Source organism: Suricata suricatta, chromosome 8 (assembly GCF_006229205.1).
Source record: "Suricata suricatta isolate VVHF042 chromosome 8, meerkat_22Aug2017_6uvM2_HiC, whole genome shotgun sequence".
Lineage (NCBI taxonomy): Eukaryota > Metazoa > Chordata > Mammalia > Carnivora > Herpestidae > Suricata > Suricata suricatta.
The window spans coordinates 81,101,871-81,122,114 of NC_043707.1; the positions used below are offsets into that span (position 1 = coordinate 81,101,871).

Below are 20,244 nucleotides of genomic sequence, written 5' to 3' on the forward strand. Positions count from 1 at the left end.
ACTCCAAAATTCATGTTTTCTCAGATTTCCTGACTTTTGTGAAGAGAATGGGTTGGGGCATGGAGTTGGGGGGAACATGACGACTACAAGGTGGACTAGGGTGATAAGAATGGAGGTGGTCTGGCTGGGGATATGTTTGGAAGGGAAAGCCAGTGGGACTTGCTGAGAGGCTATGGGGCAGGAGGGGATGGGAAGAGGAGCGGTGGTGAAGGAAAGAGAAAATGTGTGTGATGCTATTTTCTAAGATGTAGAAACCAGAAGAAGCAAATTTCAAGGAAGTGCTGAAAAACCGTGTTTTGGCATATCCTGTCTGGTATGGTAGAGCTGTCAGACAGTTTCAAATCTGGGTGTCAGTATGAATCAGGTTTAAAATATAAATGTAGGTGCATTAACATAAACTTTTGCACATAACACATAGTTTCAAACAAACTCTACTTGGAATGCACTTTAAAATATTTTATTAATTGCCAAAACAGCCTTCAAACAGAGCAACAAAGTTGAACACTCCCAGTTACCTCATTTCAAAACTTATATAAAGTTACATTAATCAGGGTGCCTCAGTAGGTTAAGCGTCAGACTACTCAGGTCATGATCTTGCTGTTCACAAGTTAGAGCTCCGCATCGGGTTCTATGCTGACAGCTCAGAGCCTGAAGCCTGCTTCAGATTCTGCATCTTTCTCTCTGCCCCTCTGCCCCTTCCCCACTTGCTCTCTCTCAAAAATAAATAAACATTAAGAAATGAAAAAAACATTTACAGTAATCAAAACAGTATGGTGGTGGCATAAGGACAGACACATAGACCTGGAATAGAATAGAGAACCCAAAATTAACCCTCACATATAAGGCTATTCAATGGGGAAAGGACCATTATTTTTTCAACTGACATTTCTAGAAAAATTAGATATCTACATGCAAAAAACTAAATTGGACCCTTCCTACACCATATACAAAAATTAATTCAAAATGGATCAAAGGCTTAAACACAAAAGTTAAATCAAAAGTAAAACTCTAGAAAAAAGCATAGGAGGACATCTTTGTGGACGTTGGATTTGATGAAGATTTCTTAGATATGACACCAAAAGCACAGGCAACAAAAGAAAAAAAAGATTAATTAGATTTCACAGACACATAGAAAAATTTTGTGCATCAAAAGACATTACTAAGAATGAAAAGACAACCATAGGAGAAAATATTTGCAAATTATCTACCAGAGAAGCAACTAATATTCAGAACATAGAGCTTCTGCAACTCAACAATAAACAATCCAATTCAACATGACCAAAGGATTTTTAAAATTATGTAAATTTTTTCAGCTTTATTGAGGTATAATTGGCAAAGTTGTAATTATTTAGTGTATACAACATGTGATTTGATATACACATATGTTGTGAAAGGAATCCCACATTTAAGGTAATAAACTGTCCATTACTTCATATATTTATCTTTTCTTTTTCTTCTTCCTTCCTTCCTCCCTCCCTCCCTCCCTCCCTCTCTCCCTGTCCACCCTCTCTCTCTTTGATGAGAATGCCTAAGTTCTACTCTCTCAGCAAATTTAAATTGTACAGTATAGTATTATCAGCTATATTCACCATGTTGTACATTGGATCCTAAGACCTTTTTCATCTTATTAACTTAAAATCTGTACCTTTTTACCAGCTCTCCCTATTTTCCCCATCCCCCATGCTGTGGTGACCCCCCTTGTACCCTCTTTCTATGAGTTCAGCATTTTAAAAAATTCTACATATAAGTGATATCATGTGTATTTGTCTTCTATTTGGCTTATTTCCCTTAGTATCATGCCCTTCAAGTTCATCTGTGTTGTTGCAAAAGCAGGATTTCCTTTTTAAAAGGTGAATTATGCCCCTTGTGTGTTTATACCACATTGTCTTTATCCATTGATCCATTAAACGACATGTTGTTTCCATACATTGATATCGTAAATGATGCTTCAGTGAATATAGGAGTACAAATATCTCGTTGAGATAGTAATTTCATTTTCTTTGAATGTATACACAGAAGTAGAATTGTTGAATCATATGTTAGTTCTATTTTTAATTTCTTGAGAAACTTCCATACTTTTTTTCATAGTGGATGCACCAAATTACATTCCCACCAACAGTATACACATCTCCACATCCATGCCTCCACATCCTTATCATCTGTCTTTTGGATAGACATCCTATCTTCTATCTCATTGTGGTTTTGATTTACATTTCTCTGATAATTAGTAATGTAAAGTACTGTTACATACACCTATTGGCTATCTGCATGTCTTTTTTGGGAAACTGTTTGGGTCCCTTGCCCATCAAAAAATATATATTTATTTATTTTGGGGAGTACCAGTGGGGAAGGGGCAGAGGGAGGGGGACAGAGGACCCAAAGCAGGCTCTGCACTAACAAGCTGACAGCAGTGAACCTGATGTAGGCCTGGAACTCACAAACGAGATTAGGACCTAAGCCAAAGTTGGATGCTCAATTGACTGAGCCACCCAGGTGCCCCTCCCCACTTTTTAAAAAAAATTGAGTTGTTTTTTGCTATTATGTTCTAGGAGTTTCTTGTCTAATTTGGATATTAACTCATTATCACATATATGGTTTGCAAATATTTTCCCTTATTCCATAGGTTGCCTTTTCATGTTGTTGATTGTTTCCTATGCTGTGCAGAAGCCTTGAAGTTTGATGCAGTCCCACTTGCTTATTTTTGCTTTTGTTTTTACTTTTGGCATCAAATCTGGTCATTGCCAAGACCAATGTCAAAGAGCTTACCCCTATGATTTCTTCTAGGAGTTTTATGGTTTCAGGTCTCCATTCAAATCTTTCATCCATTTTGAGTTATTTTGTGTGTTGTAAGATAAGGGTCCACTTTGCATGTGGACATTAAGCTTTCCCAAAACAATTGAATTTAAGAGACTAACCTTTTTCCATTGTATATTCTTGACTCCTTTTTAAAAAATTAATTGACCATATATAAACAGGTATATTTCTGGGCTCTCCATTTATTCTGTTCATTTGTTTGTGTGTCTATTTTTTTCCCCAGTACTATATGCTATTTTGATTACCATTGCTTTGTAATATAGTTTGAAATCAGGACATGTAATGCCTTCAGCTTTGGTGTTCTTTCTCAATTGCTTTGGCTTCTCAGTCTTTTGTGGTTCCAAATAAATTTTAGGATTGTTTTTTCCATTTCTGTGAAAAATCCCATTGGGATTTTGATAGGCATAATATTGATTTTTTGTAATTCTTTGCATATTATGTACAAAATATTTAATATTTTTCCAGCCCATGAACATGGAATATTTTTCATTTATTTGTATCTTTATTTCATCAGTGACTTACAGTTTTCAATACACAAGTAATTCCCCACATTGGTTAATTTTGTTTCTAGGTATTTTCATGGAAAACCAAGAAAGATGCAATTTTAAATGGGATTGTTCTCTTAATTTCTCTTTTCAATAATTGGTTGCTAGTATATGAAAATGCAACTTGGTTTTGAATATTGGTTTTGTTTCCCATAACCTCACTGAATTCATTTGTTAGTTCTAATAGTATGTGTTTATTTGTTAGACTGTAGGGTTTTCATAAATAATATCGTGTGATCTGCAAAGACAATTTCACTTCATTTTTTCCAATTTTAATGACTTTTACTTGTTTTATTGCCTAATTGGCCTGACTAGGACTTCCATAACTATGTTGAATAAAAATGGCAAGCATGGACATCCTTGTTTTGTTCCTGATTTTAGAGGAAAAGCTTTCAGTTTTTTACCATTGAGTATGATATTAGCTGTAGGCTTGTCGTATGTGGCTTTTATTATGTTGAGGACTTATATAATCAGTTTATTGTGAGTTTTATCATGAAAGGAGTTTGAATTTTGTCAAGTTAATTTTCTGCATCTACTGAGATGATCATGATTTTTATCCTTCATTTTGTTGATGTGATACATCACATTTATTGGTTTGCATGTACTGAACCATTCTTATATCCTTTAAATAAAGCCACTTGATCTTGGTGTATTATCCTTTTAATATCCTTTAAAATTCAGTTTGCTAATATTTTGTTGAGGATTTTTGCACTTATGTTCATTAGGGACATCGGCCTGTAATTTTCTTTTTGTGTAGTGTTCTTATCTTGCTTTGGTTATCAGAGTGATGCTGACCTTGTAAAATGAAGTGGGAAATGTTTCCACCTCTGTTTCTTGAAAGAGTTTGAGAAGGATTGATATTAATTCTTCTCTAAATGTTTGGTAGAATTCACCAGTAAAGCCATTTGGGTGTGGCCTTTTGTTGATTGGGAAGTTTTTGATCATCGATTCAAAATCCTTACTAGTAATTGATCTTTGCAGATTTTCTATTTCATCATAATTCAGTCATGGTGGATTGTATGTCTCTAGGAATTTATCCATTTTTTCTAGGTTATCTAATTTGTGTACCATTGTTGATAGTAGTGTCTTATGATCCTTTGCATTTCTGTGGTATCAGTTGGAAAATCTCTTCTTTCATTTCTGCATTTATTTCTTTATTCCTTAATACAGATTTGCCAATTTTGTTTCTTTCCAAAAAACAACTGTTGGTTCCACTGATCTTTCCTGTGGTCCTCTTAATCTCTATTTCATTCACTTCCACTCTGACATTTGCCATATTTTCTACTAATTTTGTATTTAGTTTTTTCTTTTTCTATTTCCTTAAGAGGTAAAGTTAGATTATTTGAGATCTTTTGTTTTTCTTAATGTAGGTGTTCATTTCTATGAACTTCCTTCCTAGAACTATTTTGCTGCAATCCATACATTGGATGTTGTTTGCCGTTTTGTCTTGAGATACTGTTTGATTTCCCTTTTGATTTCCTCTTTGACTCACTGGTTGTCCAATAGCATGTTGTTTAATCTCCACACAATGGTGAATTTTCCAGTTTTCTTCTTGTAATTGATTTTTAGTTTCACGCCATTATGGTTGGACAAGATGCTTGATATGATTTCAGTCTACTTACATTTATTAAGATCTGTTTTGTAATCCAGCATATGATGCATCCTGGATCATGTTCCAGATGCACTTGAGACGAATGTGGATTCTGCTGTGTTTGGAATGGAATGTAATTACTCTAAATGGCTGATCTCTCAGGTCTAATGTGTAATTTAAACCCCATACTTCCTTTTTTATCTTCTATCTGGATTATCTATTGTTGAAAGTGGGGCACTGAAATCTTCTATTATTATATTGCTATATATTTCTCACTTCATATCTGTTTGTACTTCCTTTATATAGGTACTCCAATGTTGGGTACATAAATATAATTTTTATATTCTTTTGATAAACACACCCTTTTATCATTGCATAATGGCCTTCGTGTTAATAGTTTTTGTCTTAAAGTCTATTTTGTTTGATATAAGTAAAGCTATCCCCACTTCTGTTTCCATTTGCATGAAAAATATTTTTCTAATCCTTGACTTTCATTCTATCTGTGTTTTAAAAGGTGAACTGAGACTCCTGTAGGTAGCTTATAGTTTTTTTTTTAATCCATTCACTTTTGGAGAATTTAGTTATTTACATTATTGATAGTTATGATTTAGTATTGCCATTTTGCTAATTATTTTCTGGCTGTATATTTTGCATAAAATATCTTATATCAATCCATTTTAAGCTGTTAACAACTTAGTTTTGAATATGTACAAACTACATTTTTACACTTTCCCTACATTTTTTTGCTACAGTGTTTTTGGTGATACAATTTACATCTTTTTATATTTTGTATTATAGTTATCTTTAATATTTTGCATTTTAATCTTTATACTAAGTTGTGATTTATCCATCACCATTACAATTTTAGAGTGTTCTGAATTTTATTTATTTATCTTTTACCAGTGAGTTTTATACTGTCACATATTTTCAGCTATTAATTTGTATCCTTTTGTTTCAGCCTAAAGGACTCCCTTTTACATTTCTTTTGTTTATATTTTTCATTTATTTTTGAGAGACAGAGTGTGAGCAGGGGAGGGTCAGAGAGAGAGGGAGATACAGAATCTGAAGCAGGCTCCAGGCTCTGAGCTAGCCGTCAGTACAGAGCCTGACGTGGGGCTCAAACCCACGAACCGTGAGATCATGACCTGAGCTAAAGCCAGATGCTTAACCAACTGAGCCAGCCAGGCACCCCTCCCTTTTACATTTCTTGTAAGGCTTGTCTAGTGGTGATGTATTCTTTCAGCTTTTGTCAGGAAAACTTTATCTGCCCTTCATTCTGAAGGACGATTTTGCCACACTGACTTTCTTCTTTGGCAGTTTTTTTTCTTTCATTGCTTTGAATATATCATTCCACTTTTTTTCTGGCATACAGGGTTTCTGCAGAAAAATGTAGATGGGGTAAAAGTCACTTTCCTACTACTGCTTTTAACTACCTTTCAATGTTTGAAAGTTTAGTTTTGTGTGTTTCAGTGTAGGTCTCTTTAGATTCATCTTTTTTGGCTTTCTTTAAGCTTTCCAGATCTGTATGTCTATTTGTTTTTCCAGATTAGGGAAGTTTTCCACCATTATTTCTCTGAATAAACTTTCTGCCCCTTTCTCTCTTTTTCTTGGACCTCCATATTGGTATGCTTGATGGCGTCCAATAAATCCATCACTCTATCTATTCTTTTTCCTCTTTGCTTCTCTAATTGGATGAATTCAACTGCCTGGTCACAATGAGTGCTAGCATATGTGCTTGTACAAACTGCCAATTTGTGTTGCATAGTGCTGTGGGACTTGTGGTGATAAACCCCACTAGCTTTCAGAGCTAAGAGTTTTGGTGGCCTGTCTTTTGGGTGGGAGCCTTAAGAGTTGGAATCCTACATATGCTGTTCAAACACTTTACTCCTCAGGAAGAGGCTGAGAGTTGGGGGGTATCTTCCTTATAGTAGGTTCTGTGCCAAAAATGGGGTTTACAGTAAGTTTGTCTCAGCCTTTCCTACCCATTTCACTATGGTTATTTTCTTAGTTGCCTGATGGGGTAGGAGTCATTCAGTTAGTCTTCATTTTTTTCTCAGGTGACATTGTTCCACATGTAGCTGTATTTTAGGTGCATCTGTGGAAGGAGAAAAGTTCAGGAGCCTCCTATGTCACCATACTGGTCCCTTCTACAAAGGATTTTTACAGATATTGCTCCAAAGAAGATACACAAATCATGAATAAGCACATGGAAAAATGCTCAATAGTATTCATTAGGGAAATGCAAATCAAAACTGTAATGAGGTACCACGTCACATCCATTAGAATGGCTACTATTTTAAAAAATAAAAAACAACTAATATTTGTAGGATGAAGATAAACTGGGAACCTTAGTATATTTCTGATAGAAATGTAAAACGGTATAGTCATTGTGGAGAACATTACGGTGATTCTTCAGAAAGCTAAAAATAGAATTGCCATATGATCCAGCAATTTCACTTGTACAGATATATACTCAAAAGAATTGAAAACAGGGATTGAAGCAGATACTTACACACAAGTTTCACAGTAGGCAAAATGTAGAAACAACCCAAATTTCCAATAACAGATAAAAGGATAAACAAAATGTGACATATACATGCAATAGAATGTTGCTCAGCTCTAAAAAGGAATGAAATGATAAATCTTAAAAATTTTGTTAAGTGAAATAAGCAGGACACAAAAGGGTAAATATTGTATCATTCCACTTACATGAGGTATCGAGAAGAGACAAATTCGTACAAAATATAATAGAGGTTACTTACCAGGGCCTAGGAGAAGGGGAGAATGAGGTTATTGTTTAATAGGTACAAAGTTTCTATTTGAGATGAAAAGTTCTGGAAATGGATAGTAATAACAATAGTACAGCACTGTGAATGCACTTATTGGACTGAACTGAACTGTACAGTATTGTACACAATTGAATTAATACACTTAAAATGGTTAAAATGGTAACTTTTATTAAAAAAAACTAAAAGCCTGTTTTTAAAGGTTTTATGTTTTTGATTCCTAGAATTTAGTTACAAGTCATTAATCGATACGAATATCATTTTTATAGAGGCCCAGAACAACATTTCTAAATTTCTACAATGCTGCCTGAAGTGCTGTTTCTGGTGTTTGGAAACAGCAGTAAGGTTTTTGAACAGAAATGCCTATGTTATGGTAAGTAGATTGCTTTTTCTTTACTGAGTTTCTTCTTTGCAAACCCAAACCCCATGTCTACACTTCCCATCTCTGACACTTTTTACATCTTGCAATGAATGTATCACCATGATGATATAAGCATTTGTGAATCCAATGAATGATTCAGGGTTATGCTTTCCTAGTTGAGTAGTATCTTAACTGTACTTCATTATTATTCTTAATATCTTTTTTTAAGGTTCTAGACTTTCCATACTTTATTAAAATGTACTAAAAAATCCAAATGTAATAGAATATCTTTTTAAAGAGGGAAAATATTTATCTCAGAAATTTTAAAATGTGCTAGATTGAAAAGATTTTGTGCGTCTTTGACATTGTTTAGTGGGAGGAGAGCTTAGTCTATGTCTCGCTCTGAGGAAAAAGAAAAATATCCTCCTAGGATTCACATACAGAATGGTCTTTTTTTTTTTTAAACAAATCTTATGCTGAAATGCATGAGCATTGACCAGGCATAACTGAATGTGTTACTTATTTCCTATGGGAATATGGAGGCTACTGAAGAGATTTTTTTTTAATAGGGGCTCCAAAAATATAATTCTTCTAAACTTAGCAACTACAACCTTATGATACTTGTTTATTATCACCATGACAGAGTCTGCAGGCGTGATTCAAATAGTCATGAAGATTCAGATTGTCATTAATTTACCTCCAGTGAGAATACTGTATTGAATCTTTTAGTGAGTAAATCAGATATATCAAAAGGCATTGGTTTCTTGAGAGTAATTATTCATGTGAATACTGTAACACTTAACCTATTTACAACAAACCCTGGCCCAAATACTTTGAAGATAGAAGCCATGTCCTGAGATTTGAGAAAAAGATGTGTCTCTGTTTGATGTGCTCTAATTCCCATGGAGTTTACAAGCATGTAGCATCTGAAGGGCACCTCATTGTCAGTGCCCCGACAGCTGTGCCGAGTGATAGAGACACAGTTCCCAGGTCTCTCACATACCCAAATGCTGGAAAGGGGAATCAGAATAGCCATTTGGGTGACAGGAGAATGAATTCATTTTCCTGCCATTGGGTTGTCTGTCTTGTTAGGGCATGTTACTGACTCTAGTATAATAGCAACTGTTTTTTTCAGATTGCAATATATGGCAAAAGCTTCTGCAGGTCAGCAAGAGAGGCTTTCAATCTGCTGATGAGAAATATTTTAAAGTAAGTAAGTAATTGGGCTGAGTTTGCAAAAGACAGTTTGGTGAACCTGGAGCATCACATACTTCACGTGTTATTTAAAGGGATGGTGGTCTTATTAGACATGAATAGTATCTTTCAATTTGATAGATTTCAATCTGCTCCCTCATACTATTTCTTTTTATATCTTAGAATTGTTGCTTCCCTCATTCATCTACATCTTTACACCCTCTGGCATTTTATATACATTTTCATTATCCCTACTACTCAAGGAATTCTCCACAGAAACATGTCTTTGGCAATTTTCCCCTCCCAAAATTGACAGTCTGAATGGGCAAAACCAGGGAAGATATGAAACATCCTCGGGAGTCGGGGTGTCTTAGGCTTCAAAATAGAGAGGCTGACACCAACAGTGCCTGACAACACCCTCTTCGATTTACTTCATCAACATTAAGTCAGAACCTCATCCCCAGAGGCTGTCTTCATTCCTTGAATCGAACAAATGCCAAATAGAATTTCCAGCAAAGATATATCAAAATGAGCTCATGAATTATTTGCTTTAATAACAAATGGAATTTAAACACAAAATTATACTTTCTTTTTTCTGATTCTTAGAGTTGCAGTTATGGATAATGTTACAGACTTTGTACTAATCCTGGGGAAAATTCTAGTTGCTGGATGTATAGGTAAGTAATAATAAACATGGTAAGTTTAGAAGGTACTTGGAGAAACTCGTTAACTACAAAAAAACTGTATTCCTTTGCAAGTACCTAATATACATGTTCTGCCTTTCCAATGCAGGTGTGCTGGCCTTCTTACTCTTCACACAAAGATTGCCAATGATTATAGAAGGACCAACATCTTTAAATTACTACTGGGTACCTTTGCTGGTAAGAGCTGGTGTCTTACTTCCAGTTTCTATAACAATATAATAGATTGGGTGGCTTAAATAATTTATTCCTCACAGTTCTAAAGGCTGAGAAGTCCAAGATCAAGGTGCTCACAGATTCAGTTCCTGGTGAGAGCTCTCTTCCTGGGTTGCAAAGGGGCACCTTCTCAGTTGTGTCCTAACATGGTGGAGAGAGAGATCATTATCTCTCCTGTCTCCTCTTACAAGAGCACTAATCCAATTGATGAATGCTACACCCTCCTGACCTAATTACCTCCCCCAAAGTCACCTCCAGATAAGATCGCACTGGGGATTAGATTCCAATGTATGCATTTCAAGAGGACAGAATTCATTCATAGCGACTGGGTAATATTGACTCTGACTGATCAGAGATGGCAAAAGAAAAAACAAAGAGGAAGAAGAAAAATAATGATAGGTAACATTATTGGTCTTACTTTGTGCCAAGCCTCACTCTGCTTTAGATTGGATTCCTTAGAAACAACTTCTGAGACAGAAGATTGCATGTGAAAGGTTTATTAGGAAGTGCTCTCCAGAGAGACCCTTGAAACAAGGGAGATAAGGAGGCAGACATGGGCAATGGAAAAAGCTGACCGATGCTGCACTTACAGCTGAGCCCTCAGACGTGATTCCAGGAAGTTCTGACAAAAGGATTTGTATGCTGCGTCAGGCAGCTAATGGCCAGGGGTCGCCCCCTAGAGGGGGCTACAAGCTTGGGTGAAGCAGTCCCTGCAGTGAGGGCATTTCCTAAAGAGGGCACCCGCTCAGTCATCAGCCCCCTACATTCCAAGTAGGGGATAGATGTGGCAGCTGGAGACGACCTGCGGGGAGCCCTGGAGAATCTATAACAATTAACTCACTCATTCCATATGTCGTAAATATTATTGCTCTTCACATTCTCCCCTTGCTCACCAATAACTTTTTATGGGAGGCAGTAGGCACAGTAAGTTTAAGTAACTTGCTGTGTCAGAGGGTGCAATTCAAACCTAGGCGGTGTGTGCTCTTCACTCCTGTGTTTTACTGCCTTAAAAAAAATCTGGGTTATTTTTGGTAGGGATTGGGGATAGTGATAAGACAACTGGCAGGTAATCTAATACATTTAAATCCTGGAACAAAACACTCAAAAACATTGCCGTTGGATTTTTTTGGTCTCTATATTGAAATCTTTTCTAACATAAAGGGTACTTCAAAGTTTCTCATCATGACTTTCATTTAAAGCTGTATTATTGTTCTTCTGGATGAATTAATGACAGCTTCATTTTGTTCTTTACTCATTTACAGACAGTCATTATTGGATCTTACCTAGTTGCACATGGGTTCTTCAGCGTCTATACAATGTGTGTTGATACAATTTTCATCTGCTTCTGTAAGTTTTCAGTATATGTGTTTTCCCCCTTTGGAGAATAACTGAAAGATAAGAAGGTTAAGACCCATGTCCTTAGCTGGCTTGTGGATTTGTGATGATCTGGCTGCAACTACCACGTAGTGTTTATCTGGAAAGAGACATTGTTTAGTAGATGCTCTTTAAACCTTAACAGCCGAGAGAATGGAGTTTGCAAGGCATAGCAGGGTCAGCCACTGAAATGAACCTCAGGCTTCAGGGCATGGTGTTAGTATTTTCAAATTTAGTATTTTAAAATTTATGATAATGAATGGATTCTGTGGTGCTTTATTAACAGAACTGAGAACATGGCTGGACTTTAGGATCTCTTTGAAGAGAGCCTTGATAAATTCTGATAGAGCCAACCTGGCAACAGCTTTTAAGGACACATAGGGCCAATTCATACTAGACAAATAGGATTATAGAGGAGAATGTCTAGGGAAGGGATGAGTTCAGATGCTTAGAGTTAAAATACTTCCTAAGAGCTTTCATCACTGACTTCTTTGCTGGGCTTCCAGGTGGCATGTGTAACTCAGAATGGGAAGGGTTTCTGTCAGTCTCTCCTCTTAAAGTCCCTGTAGAACCTAGCGCCTTAAGAGCTTGATCTGGCCCTCACCTTCAGACTAGAGACAGTAGGCTCGCTCAGCAAATGGGAGAACAAATTGTGAGCCCTACAGCTGTACCTTCTGAGAGATTATTTTTCTGGCAAATTTCTCTTAAGGAAAGCAGAGAAAACATTCTGTGAACAAGGCATTACTCAGTGATCCACTTGTTTATAACCGACAGGATTTTATGGGGGGGGCCTAACTCATAGCATCAATTTCACACTGGGGTTAGGAGAGGAGATAATAATTATAGGCAGATATAGTCAAGGAAAGACCTAGAAAGTTGTTTGACTTTTTTTCCTTAACACTTAAAAATTATTTTCAATAACTAGACAAGAAATTAGGAGAACTCTGTGTACTAGTTAGCGCTTTCTCTGGCTACAGGTGGAACTGGAACGGCTAATCTTTCTAGAGCCGCTGTCCCTGGTTTATTAGGAGAGGCCATCTGCAAAATGCCACACGAACAAGCCTTGGCTCAGGCTCGAGATGGAAGAGGGAGCACAGAAATGTGGTCGTGCCTGAGACAGAGGTCTCAGATGTTCAAACATCTTTTTTTCCATCTGAAACACTAATCATAGCAATAGGGGGACATCCGTCTGTGACCTTCCCCATTTTTGTCACTGAAGATGTTTCTCAAAATGTATTCAGAATATGCATAGAAGCTGCTTTGCTTTCAGTCTTTGGAAGCTTTGGAAAAATCTTGTGAATTTTACAATTGAGCAGTAAGAAATGTTTTCTACCCATACATATTGATAATTGCCAACTTCTTAAAAACCAGGTGTAATGTCAGCTTTTTTCACTACATCTTGTGTTGAACATGAATAGTTTCCTTCCTGAGACTCTGGTCTTTGAGAATAAAGAACAAGAGAAACCAAATTATATTTCTTTTTCCTCTCCAACTGTTACCATGGGCAACATCTTACTTGTAAGCCAAATTCTGATTGTGTAAAACTGTACTTTTATATAAAATATATATTTACATCTAATAATTACAGTATTATTACAGTATTAGATGTAAATATATATATAACACCAAGATAATATGTATAAAAAGATTTATGTAAGTGTTTTATACCTGTTATCTTGGCTGCCTGACAGCTGGTATTCTAAAAAATGCAAACCATTTAAAACAATTTTTAACCTTTTATTTATTTATTTGTTTGTTTATTTATTTATTTTGAGAAACTGAACACAAGCAGGGAGGGGCAGAGAGAGAGGGAGACACAGAATCCAAAGCAGGTTCCACACTCTGAGCTAGTCAGCACAGAGCCCGATGCAGGGCTCGAACCCATAAATGCAAGTTCATGACCTGAGCTGAAGCTGGATGCTTAACTGACTGAGCCACCGGGCACCCCTAGAAATGCAAACCATTTGATGAGATGCCTGAGTGGTTCAGTCAGTTAAGCGTCAACTTCCGCTCAGGTCACAATCTCAAGGTTCGTGAGTTCCAGCCCAAGATGGACTCTGTGCTGACAGCTTGGAGCCTGAAGTCTGCTTCACATTCTAGCTCCCTCTCTCTCTGCCCCTCCCCCAGATGTTCTGTCTGTCTCTCTCTCTCTCAAGAACAATATATAAATAAACATTTAAAAAATGCAAACCATTTGCAAACACTACATTTATAGAAACATAGCATCTTTTTCAAAAAATTTTTAATGTTTATTTATTTTTGTGAGAACGAGAGTCAGAATCGAGTGGGGGAAGGGACAGAAAAAGAGAGGCAGAATCTAAAGCAGGCTCCAGGCTCTGAGCTGTCAGAACAGAGCTTGACATGGGACTCAAACTCACAAGCCCTAAGATCATGATCTGAGCCAAAGTCAGACACCCTGAACCACCCAAGTGCCCCAAAACATTACATCTTGTTAATATTACAAGGCAATGAGAATTCTGGTCCCAGTATAAGAAAACAATAGTAGTTGTAGATGATTATTAATATGATCCATAATAGGCATCCTAACAATGCCTCAAGGGCAATAACCATATAGATATATGATCTGTCATATAGAAATAAGATGAAGATGAAAGAACAAAAATGCTCACTGTCCATCATATTCTCTCCTTAGCCTTTCAATTTGCATGTGAGGAAGGTCACTGTGAGGTCTAATGTAAAAATCTAAATCATCTGACCATTCCTAAGAGAGGATGAGAAATTGATTTATTCCATAAATCCATGATTCTCCTATATGATTTTACATATTTCTTATCCTTTATCATAATAAGGGCTATGAATAACAAAATCTTTTTTAATATACCACTGAAAACATAGAATTAAGTTGTACTTTTATGTTTATTTATAGATATTATCTGCGCAAATTGCATGTATCTTTAGGAAAATTAACTTTGCACCGGCTTCTCCTTGCTTCTCAGCCTCCTTCTGGTGCTTTCCCTGAAATACCCAGTAGGTGTGTGCTTAGTGAACACCCCATCATTTATTACTTGCCTAAGCACAATAGGAAGGTAAATTCATGTATTATGTGAAGTCAGAAAACACTGCCGTTAGTTTTCTAATGCAGTCTTGAAGGGATTTAAAACAGGATGCTGTATAGTTAAGTAGGACAAGAACTGAATTAGGTGTCAAGGGGTCAGGTCCTCACCTCATTCCCATTGCCCCAGAGCTTTTGACTTCAGGAGAATCATTTCACATACCTGGATCTCCCGTTTCCTTCTCTGTAACATTAGGGTGTAATGTTAGGGTGTACCATTAATAGTAACTTTGAACTCTGAAAATGAATTATTCTACATTTATCACAGGATTCATATACTTTTTGTTCAGATTCATCTCTGAGGACGTGGCATTTTATCTTTCTGAAGTGAACAGTCATAGATTTAGAGATAATACTTTTGAAAGGACATGAGAGATCTTATTGGCCTTTACCAAAAGAAACCTCTTTGGGCATGGTGGGGGAGGAGGAGGAATTTAGGAAGTTTCGGTGCTTCCTGGCAGAAGTTGAAGTTTTATGTTGTTGAGCAGCAGCAACTTAATGGTACTAATATGTCTTATATTTGACTTTCTAACACTAATTTCTCTAATTTTTCCCTGACTCTCCAATTTCTAAAAATATTTAATTGTGCTGCCGCTTGCTGCTTTTGCCTGCTTTGGCTGCTGCATATACAGGTGAAGATCTGGAAAGAAATGATGGATCCACAGAAAACCCTACTTCCTAGGCCCTACCCTGCGCGGAACTCTGAACAAGATACAACTAGTTTCCCAGAAGCAGAAAGAGTAGGAAAGCTCCAAACAGTGACATTCATTTTTAAATAGGAGTTTTGTAAATTATATCATGTGTAACTCGAAAATGATGCTTCTGAGTAATGTGAAATTTCTATGCTTATTCCTGAAAAGCTAAAATCTGGTACCAGTTGAGGTGACAGGCATTCGATGACAGTAGTCTCTGTGAACTAGGAAATTTTGTAGACTGTGGTCCCAGCTGAAGCGCAAGGTGTAAATGTCAAACATATTTTTGAACCCTAAAGCTGAAAGTGTTTAAAATAATACTTTTATAACACAGAGCACTGTTTCCCATTGTAGCACTTTGATAGCCTTTCTTTTTATAAATGTGTTTATAAAAGATATTCAGGAAATTTTTGAAAGCACTATAAATGTATGGTCAATTAGCCATAAAAACGATTGATCTAGTTTAACCAGCATTTGGTACTAAGTTTGTAAATATGGTGCTATGCTTATATAGCTGCTCAAGCTAGTGGACAGCTTTCTAATGTATTAATGTTTCTCTATGAAGTATACTTCAGTACGTGATTCAAGACCAGAATATACATAGTGATATTACTGTTATACAAGTTCCATAGAGAGCCATAGGTAAAAATTACTGTGGGACCTTCATAGCCCACTTTGTTTTAGGGAAATTACATTCATAGTGAAGTTGAATCTGACTTCTGGGATATCATTTGCAATAATACAAACCTCTGGCCACAGTGAAAATATTCTGAACAAAACTGAAATGGCCATGTAATGCTGGCCTCTTGCCTCTAATCCAAATAGAGACAAATTCCTGTTTCCCTATTCCCACCATATAGAAAACTGGAATGGATTTGTTTTAGAAGAGTGAGTATATCTTTTATGAACATACCTGTTTTTCTTGATTAAATACATTGTTTGGCTTTATTCTACAAATGGTTTAGTCTGAGCTCAACTTTGAGGAAAGAGAAAAGATGAGTAAGACACTTGAGATTTTACCCTTAGGAAATGTACCTTGTCTGGTCCCCTTATGGGGTAGACTGTGGGTTAGGAAATCACCCTCGAGAGCTTAGCAGGAAAGTTCTATTTATACTCCACCTCTGCTGGCCGGAGCCACCAGTTGGTTTCTGGCAGCCACCCCTTAGTCTTCAGTATGGTGGAGCAAAGTCTAAATCAAACACTCGGGCACTTTGCCTGTCCAATCCCTGTGTACACATTTGTATGATTCGGCTAACTGTGTAAAAGTTACCCCAAGAGGAGCACTTACCCAAGTAGTGTCCTTTTGGCTTTTACGCTAAACTTGTGAATAGGGATTTTTATGTGTTGACAGAAAGGAACGTGTTCATCTAACATTTTGATCTAAATATCATACATGCATTTTTATTAAAAAGAGTCAGACATGTAACATTGTGTCATAAGTTAATATAAAAACTAATTTCTTTAATGATTCTGAAGTACGGGAACCTAGATTTATACTAACTCTGTGACAGCTTAAATAAGGAAGATTTTCAAAACAGTAGTCTTTGTAACAGCCACCGTCTTGTTCTTGGCTTATTTTCTTGAGAGTATTATAGTCAAAAGTGTCACTTGTCTTCACATCTTGGCAAAGGGACTTTTTCATTCTCATTCTCCTTGAATAATAATTCAGAGAAGAGTGAAAATCTGTCTTTCTGGGTGGTTATAATTATTAGTCAAAAATACAGAGGTTACAACTGAGATCTAGTAAATAGTTACCTCTCCAGTGTTGAAAAGTGATAGGAAATAAGTCCCCTTTAGGAATAGTTGAGTGTTGGTACATAATCATGAAACAAAACAATGTTAATTGTTTTTGTATGTATTAGAATCACTCTGAGAACTTATTATAAATATAGATGCCTGTGCCCCTTCCCTAAGAAATTCTGACATGTTGTATTTGGGTCTGCAGCAGCTTGTGAATTATTATAAAATTCTCCATCTGATTCTGATGCCATAATACTTAGAAAATCATTTGAATAAAATGTAAATCAACATGCAAGAAACAGATTGGCTATTTCCTCCCTACATTCTTGGCTGTTCCAGGAGTTAGAAAACTAAGACAGAGATTAATGTGGAGACTTCTAACAGTCACAACTTATGCATTTAGAATCTTAGACTAGAAGGGTCCATATGTTAAAGGTTTAACCTTACAGAAGCTGACTAGACCAAAACAATTCGCCAGAGTAAATGTGTTCACTGCCTCAATGGAGGCACATTCTAAAACTGGCTATATTTTAAGGCTATAACCCATTGGTGCAAAGGAACCCACAGGTAAAGGAATACTGTTTGGTTCAATATTTTTAAATAACTTTTTAACTACTTAGAGATTTTTCTTTAAGTATAGAAATTTTAACTATATTTGGGCTTATTTCTCATCAGAAAAAATATTCCCCACTAGTTACTTTTTTGTATAATTGACAGTAAAAATGAGCATTGTTTTTGAGGGGAAAAAATAGAAGCCATTATCTTACAAAGTAATTAAACTGATAACTGCAAAAACATTTTTTCAAAATGTGGTTTAAAATATGCTAAAATTTCACAAATCTTATTTTTTAAAACGATGCTACATAAATTGATTGCAAAACAAAAGCAATTTTGAACACATATGGCAATTTGGAAAGTGAATTGAGTCCATACTACTTTTCAGGAATATGAAGGTGAATTTAGAAATTCCTGGGGAATCTTTTTTTTTTTCTTTTTTGTTAAGCTTGCTATCCAAAAGAAGGTAAAAGTTATTTCTTCAATCATGCTGAGAGGCATGCATATTGGCAGACTATGAACTGGTACAGAGAATGAGATAGATAATATTTTACTAACAAAATAACAAGGGCTGCTTGTTTTCTCATCGGTATGTTTACAATGTTGATGCCAAACGGTGCTATCTATAAAAAAAATAAATAAACTGCTGTAAAGCAAGCGTGCAGTAGATGGCGATGTTACTTCTCCTACAGTTTTGCTTTGATATTGACTCTGTGCCATTCTTCCTCCTAGTGGAAGACCTTGAAAGAAACGATGGTTCTACTGAAAGGCCCTATTACATGAGTCAGTCTCTCCTGAAGATTCTGAGCGAGCCAAGTATGCAAACTAAGAAGGCTTAGAAGTGCAGACTGTGGTCATCGTGCAGCGGTGTGTTACCGAATCTTCATCTACTGTGCCTGCACAATGCTCGCTTCATAAGTGCTTTGTGTTGGAAACACTGTATTCACGACCTTGTTGGCTTTTATTTGCATGTTTAATACCAAAGCTTATACTGTAATATGTGAAGCCATCTGAAGTTGCAAGGAAATTGTTAATAACATGGTACATTTTTATACTAAGATCTTCTGTTTTGTAATTCATTTTTAAATAGAGTGGGTTGGATGTTTTTGAAAACACCAGTGAATATGTTCATATTCTTTTAAATATTGGATTGAAAAATGATACGTTATTTGAATTGATAGCTCCTAATATATTTTTTAAACTGCAACTAAAAGACTTCTGCAGGGAAAATTAGTAAACAAACTGAAAGAGAAAATTTTAAAGTTTTCCCAACTCCTGTTTGACAGTAAATTGGTAAAAGGACTGCCTGCTCCAGATTTTGCTCTCCTTAAGTATAGAATGTTTCCTATTAAACAAATTGCCAATCATCCAGCCTTTACTACTTCGTCCTCTCTGACAAAGTGCCTTACTGGCTGTTTAATATTACCAGCTTTTGTGGGCAAGTTTACAAACATTGTTTAAAAAAAAAAACAAAACACAAAAACCTGCAATGTTTAGTGATTGAAACAAGTCTTCTTGCATTTGTTTCCCTCTTAGCTCACTGACTGGAAACATTTGTCATTTCAGTATGTTTGAGAGCCTAGTGACTATGTAGAGTATGTTTTGCAGCATAAACAATTTCCCTTGCGCCTAGTGGACATTCACGAATGTGTTACTACACGCAAGAAGAAAAAGTGAAAGGATGCTTGTTGGTCTTTTTTTTTTTATTACCCAAAGTGAGAAGTTTAAAAATCTAATCTTTTCTACAGTAGGTCTTTGAAAATACCATAGGTGTAGGGCTACGTTTCCCAGTGTTTTACACAGTTCGGAAAGGGACATTTTGAGAAATTAAAAGGGAACTCTACCCCTGCAAAGGGTGCTCATAGCTGTCATGTACGGGATTAGCTCTGTTTTAAGTGATGATTATCATCAAGAAGTGTTCTATGTAGGTTATTTCATTTTCTAACTTTTGATATGAAATAATCAGTTTATTTATAATGTTAACTTTTAACTGTGCTAATATAAACAGCACATAATTTGTAATTAAATTTTAAATAATTTTACTAGTACTACTAACTTGAAAGAATGTGATTTCATTCTGTTACTCAGTGTTAAAATATTGGCCCCAAGGAAATGTCAGTCAAACATGGTAATTTTTGAAAGCTTTGAGAATCAACAGTAAGTTACTATCAGCTTATTAATGATCACATTGCTTAAATGTGACTTTAGATATTCTTTTATGCCAAAAACAAACTCATATGAGCATATGACAGTCTGAGTTCTATAATCAGTGTGCTTCTGCTGTGCAGAAATATTAGGAACATATTGTCTAAATATCTTTGATAACTAAAATGTTTAATATTTAATGAAATTTGCTGTTACTCATCATTTTAAATGTTTTTTCTTCTAATAAAGATTTAGATAAAAAAAAACCCATGTTTTTATTTATTTAAGCTAGAAAAGGTGAAAAGCTTTAGTGTTTAAAACCTACCATAGCATAACGTAATCTTCTCTGTATCAACAAAGGTTTTTTTTTTAACATCTAGATTTATCTTTTTAAAAGTTTCCATTTTCTCTAGCTGTGCACTATTGTGTTCAAGTAACTGAAACTGATAATTTATAT

At 35.8% G+C, this 20,244-nt stretch overlaps 1 protein-coding gene across 1 annotated transcript in view; it reads left to right on the top strand.

The window, feature by feature from the left end:
• The window catches only part of SLC44A5 (solute carrier family 44 member 5), a 197,332-nt gene extending 178,632 nt beyond the window's left edge, over positions 1-18,700 (top strand). The window contains exons 18-23 of the mRNA XM_029945813.1: positions 8,006-8,109; positions 9,233-9,306; positions 9,898-9,968; positions 10,084-10,172; positions 11,471-11,555; positions 18,375-18,700. Of these exons, the coding sequence (XP_029801673.1) occupies positions 8,006-8,109; positions 9,233-9,306; positions 9,898-9,968; positions 10,084-10,172; positions 11,471-11,555; positions 18,375-18,481 (530 nt within the window). The 3' untranslated portion in view covers positions 18,482-18,700. The remainder of the gene's footprint in view (positions 1-8,005; positions 8,110-9,232; positions 9,307-9,897; positions 9,969-10,083; positions 10,173-11,470; positions 11,556-18,374) is intronic.
• The last annotated feature ends 1,544 nt before the right edge of the window (positions 18,701-20,244 follow it).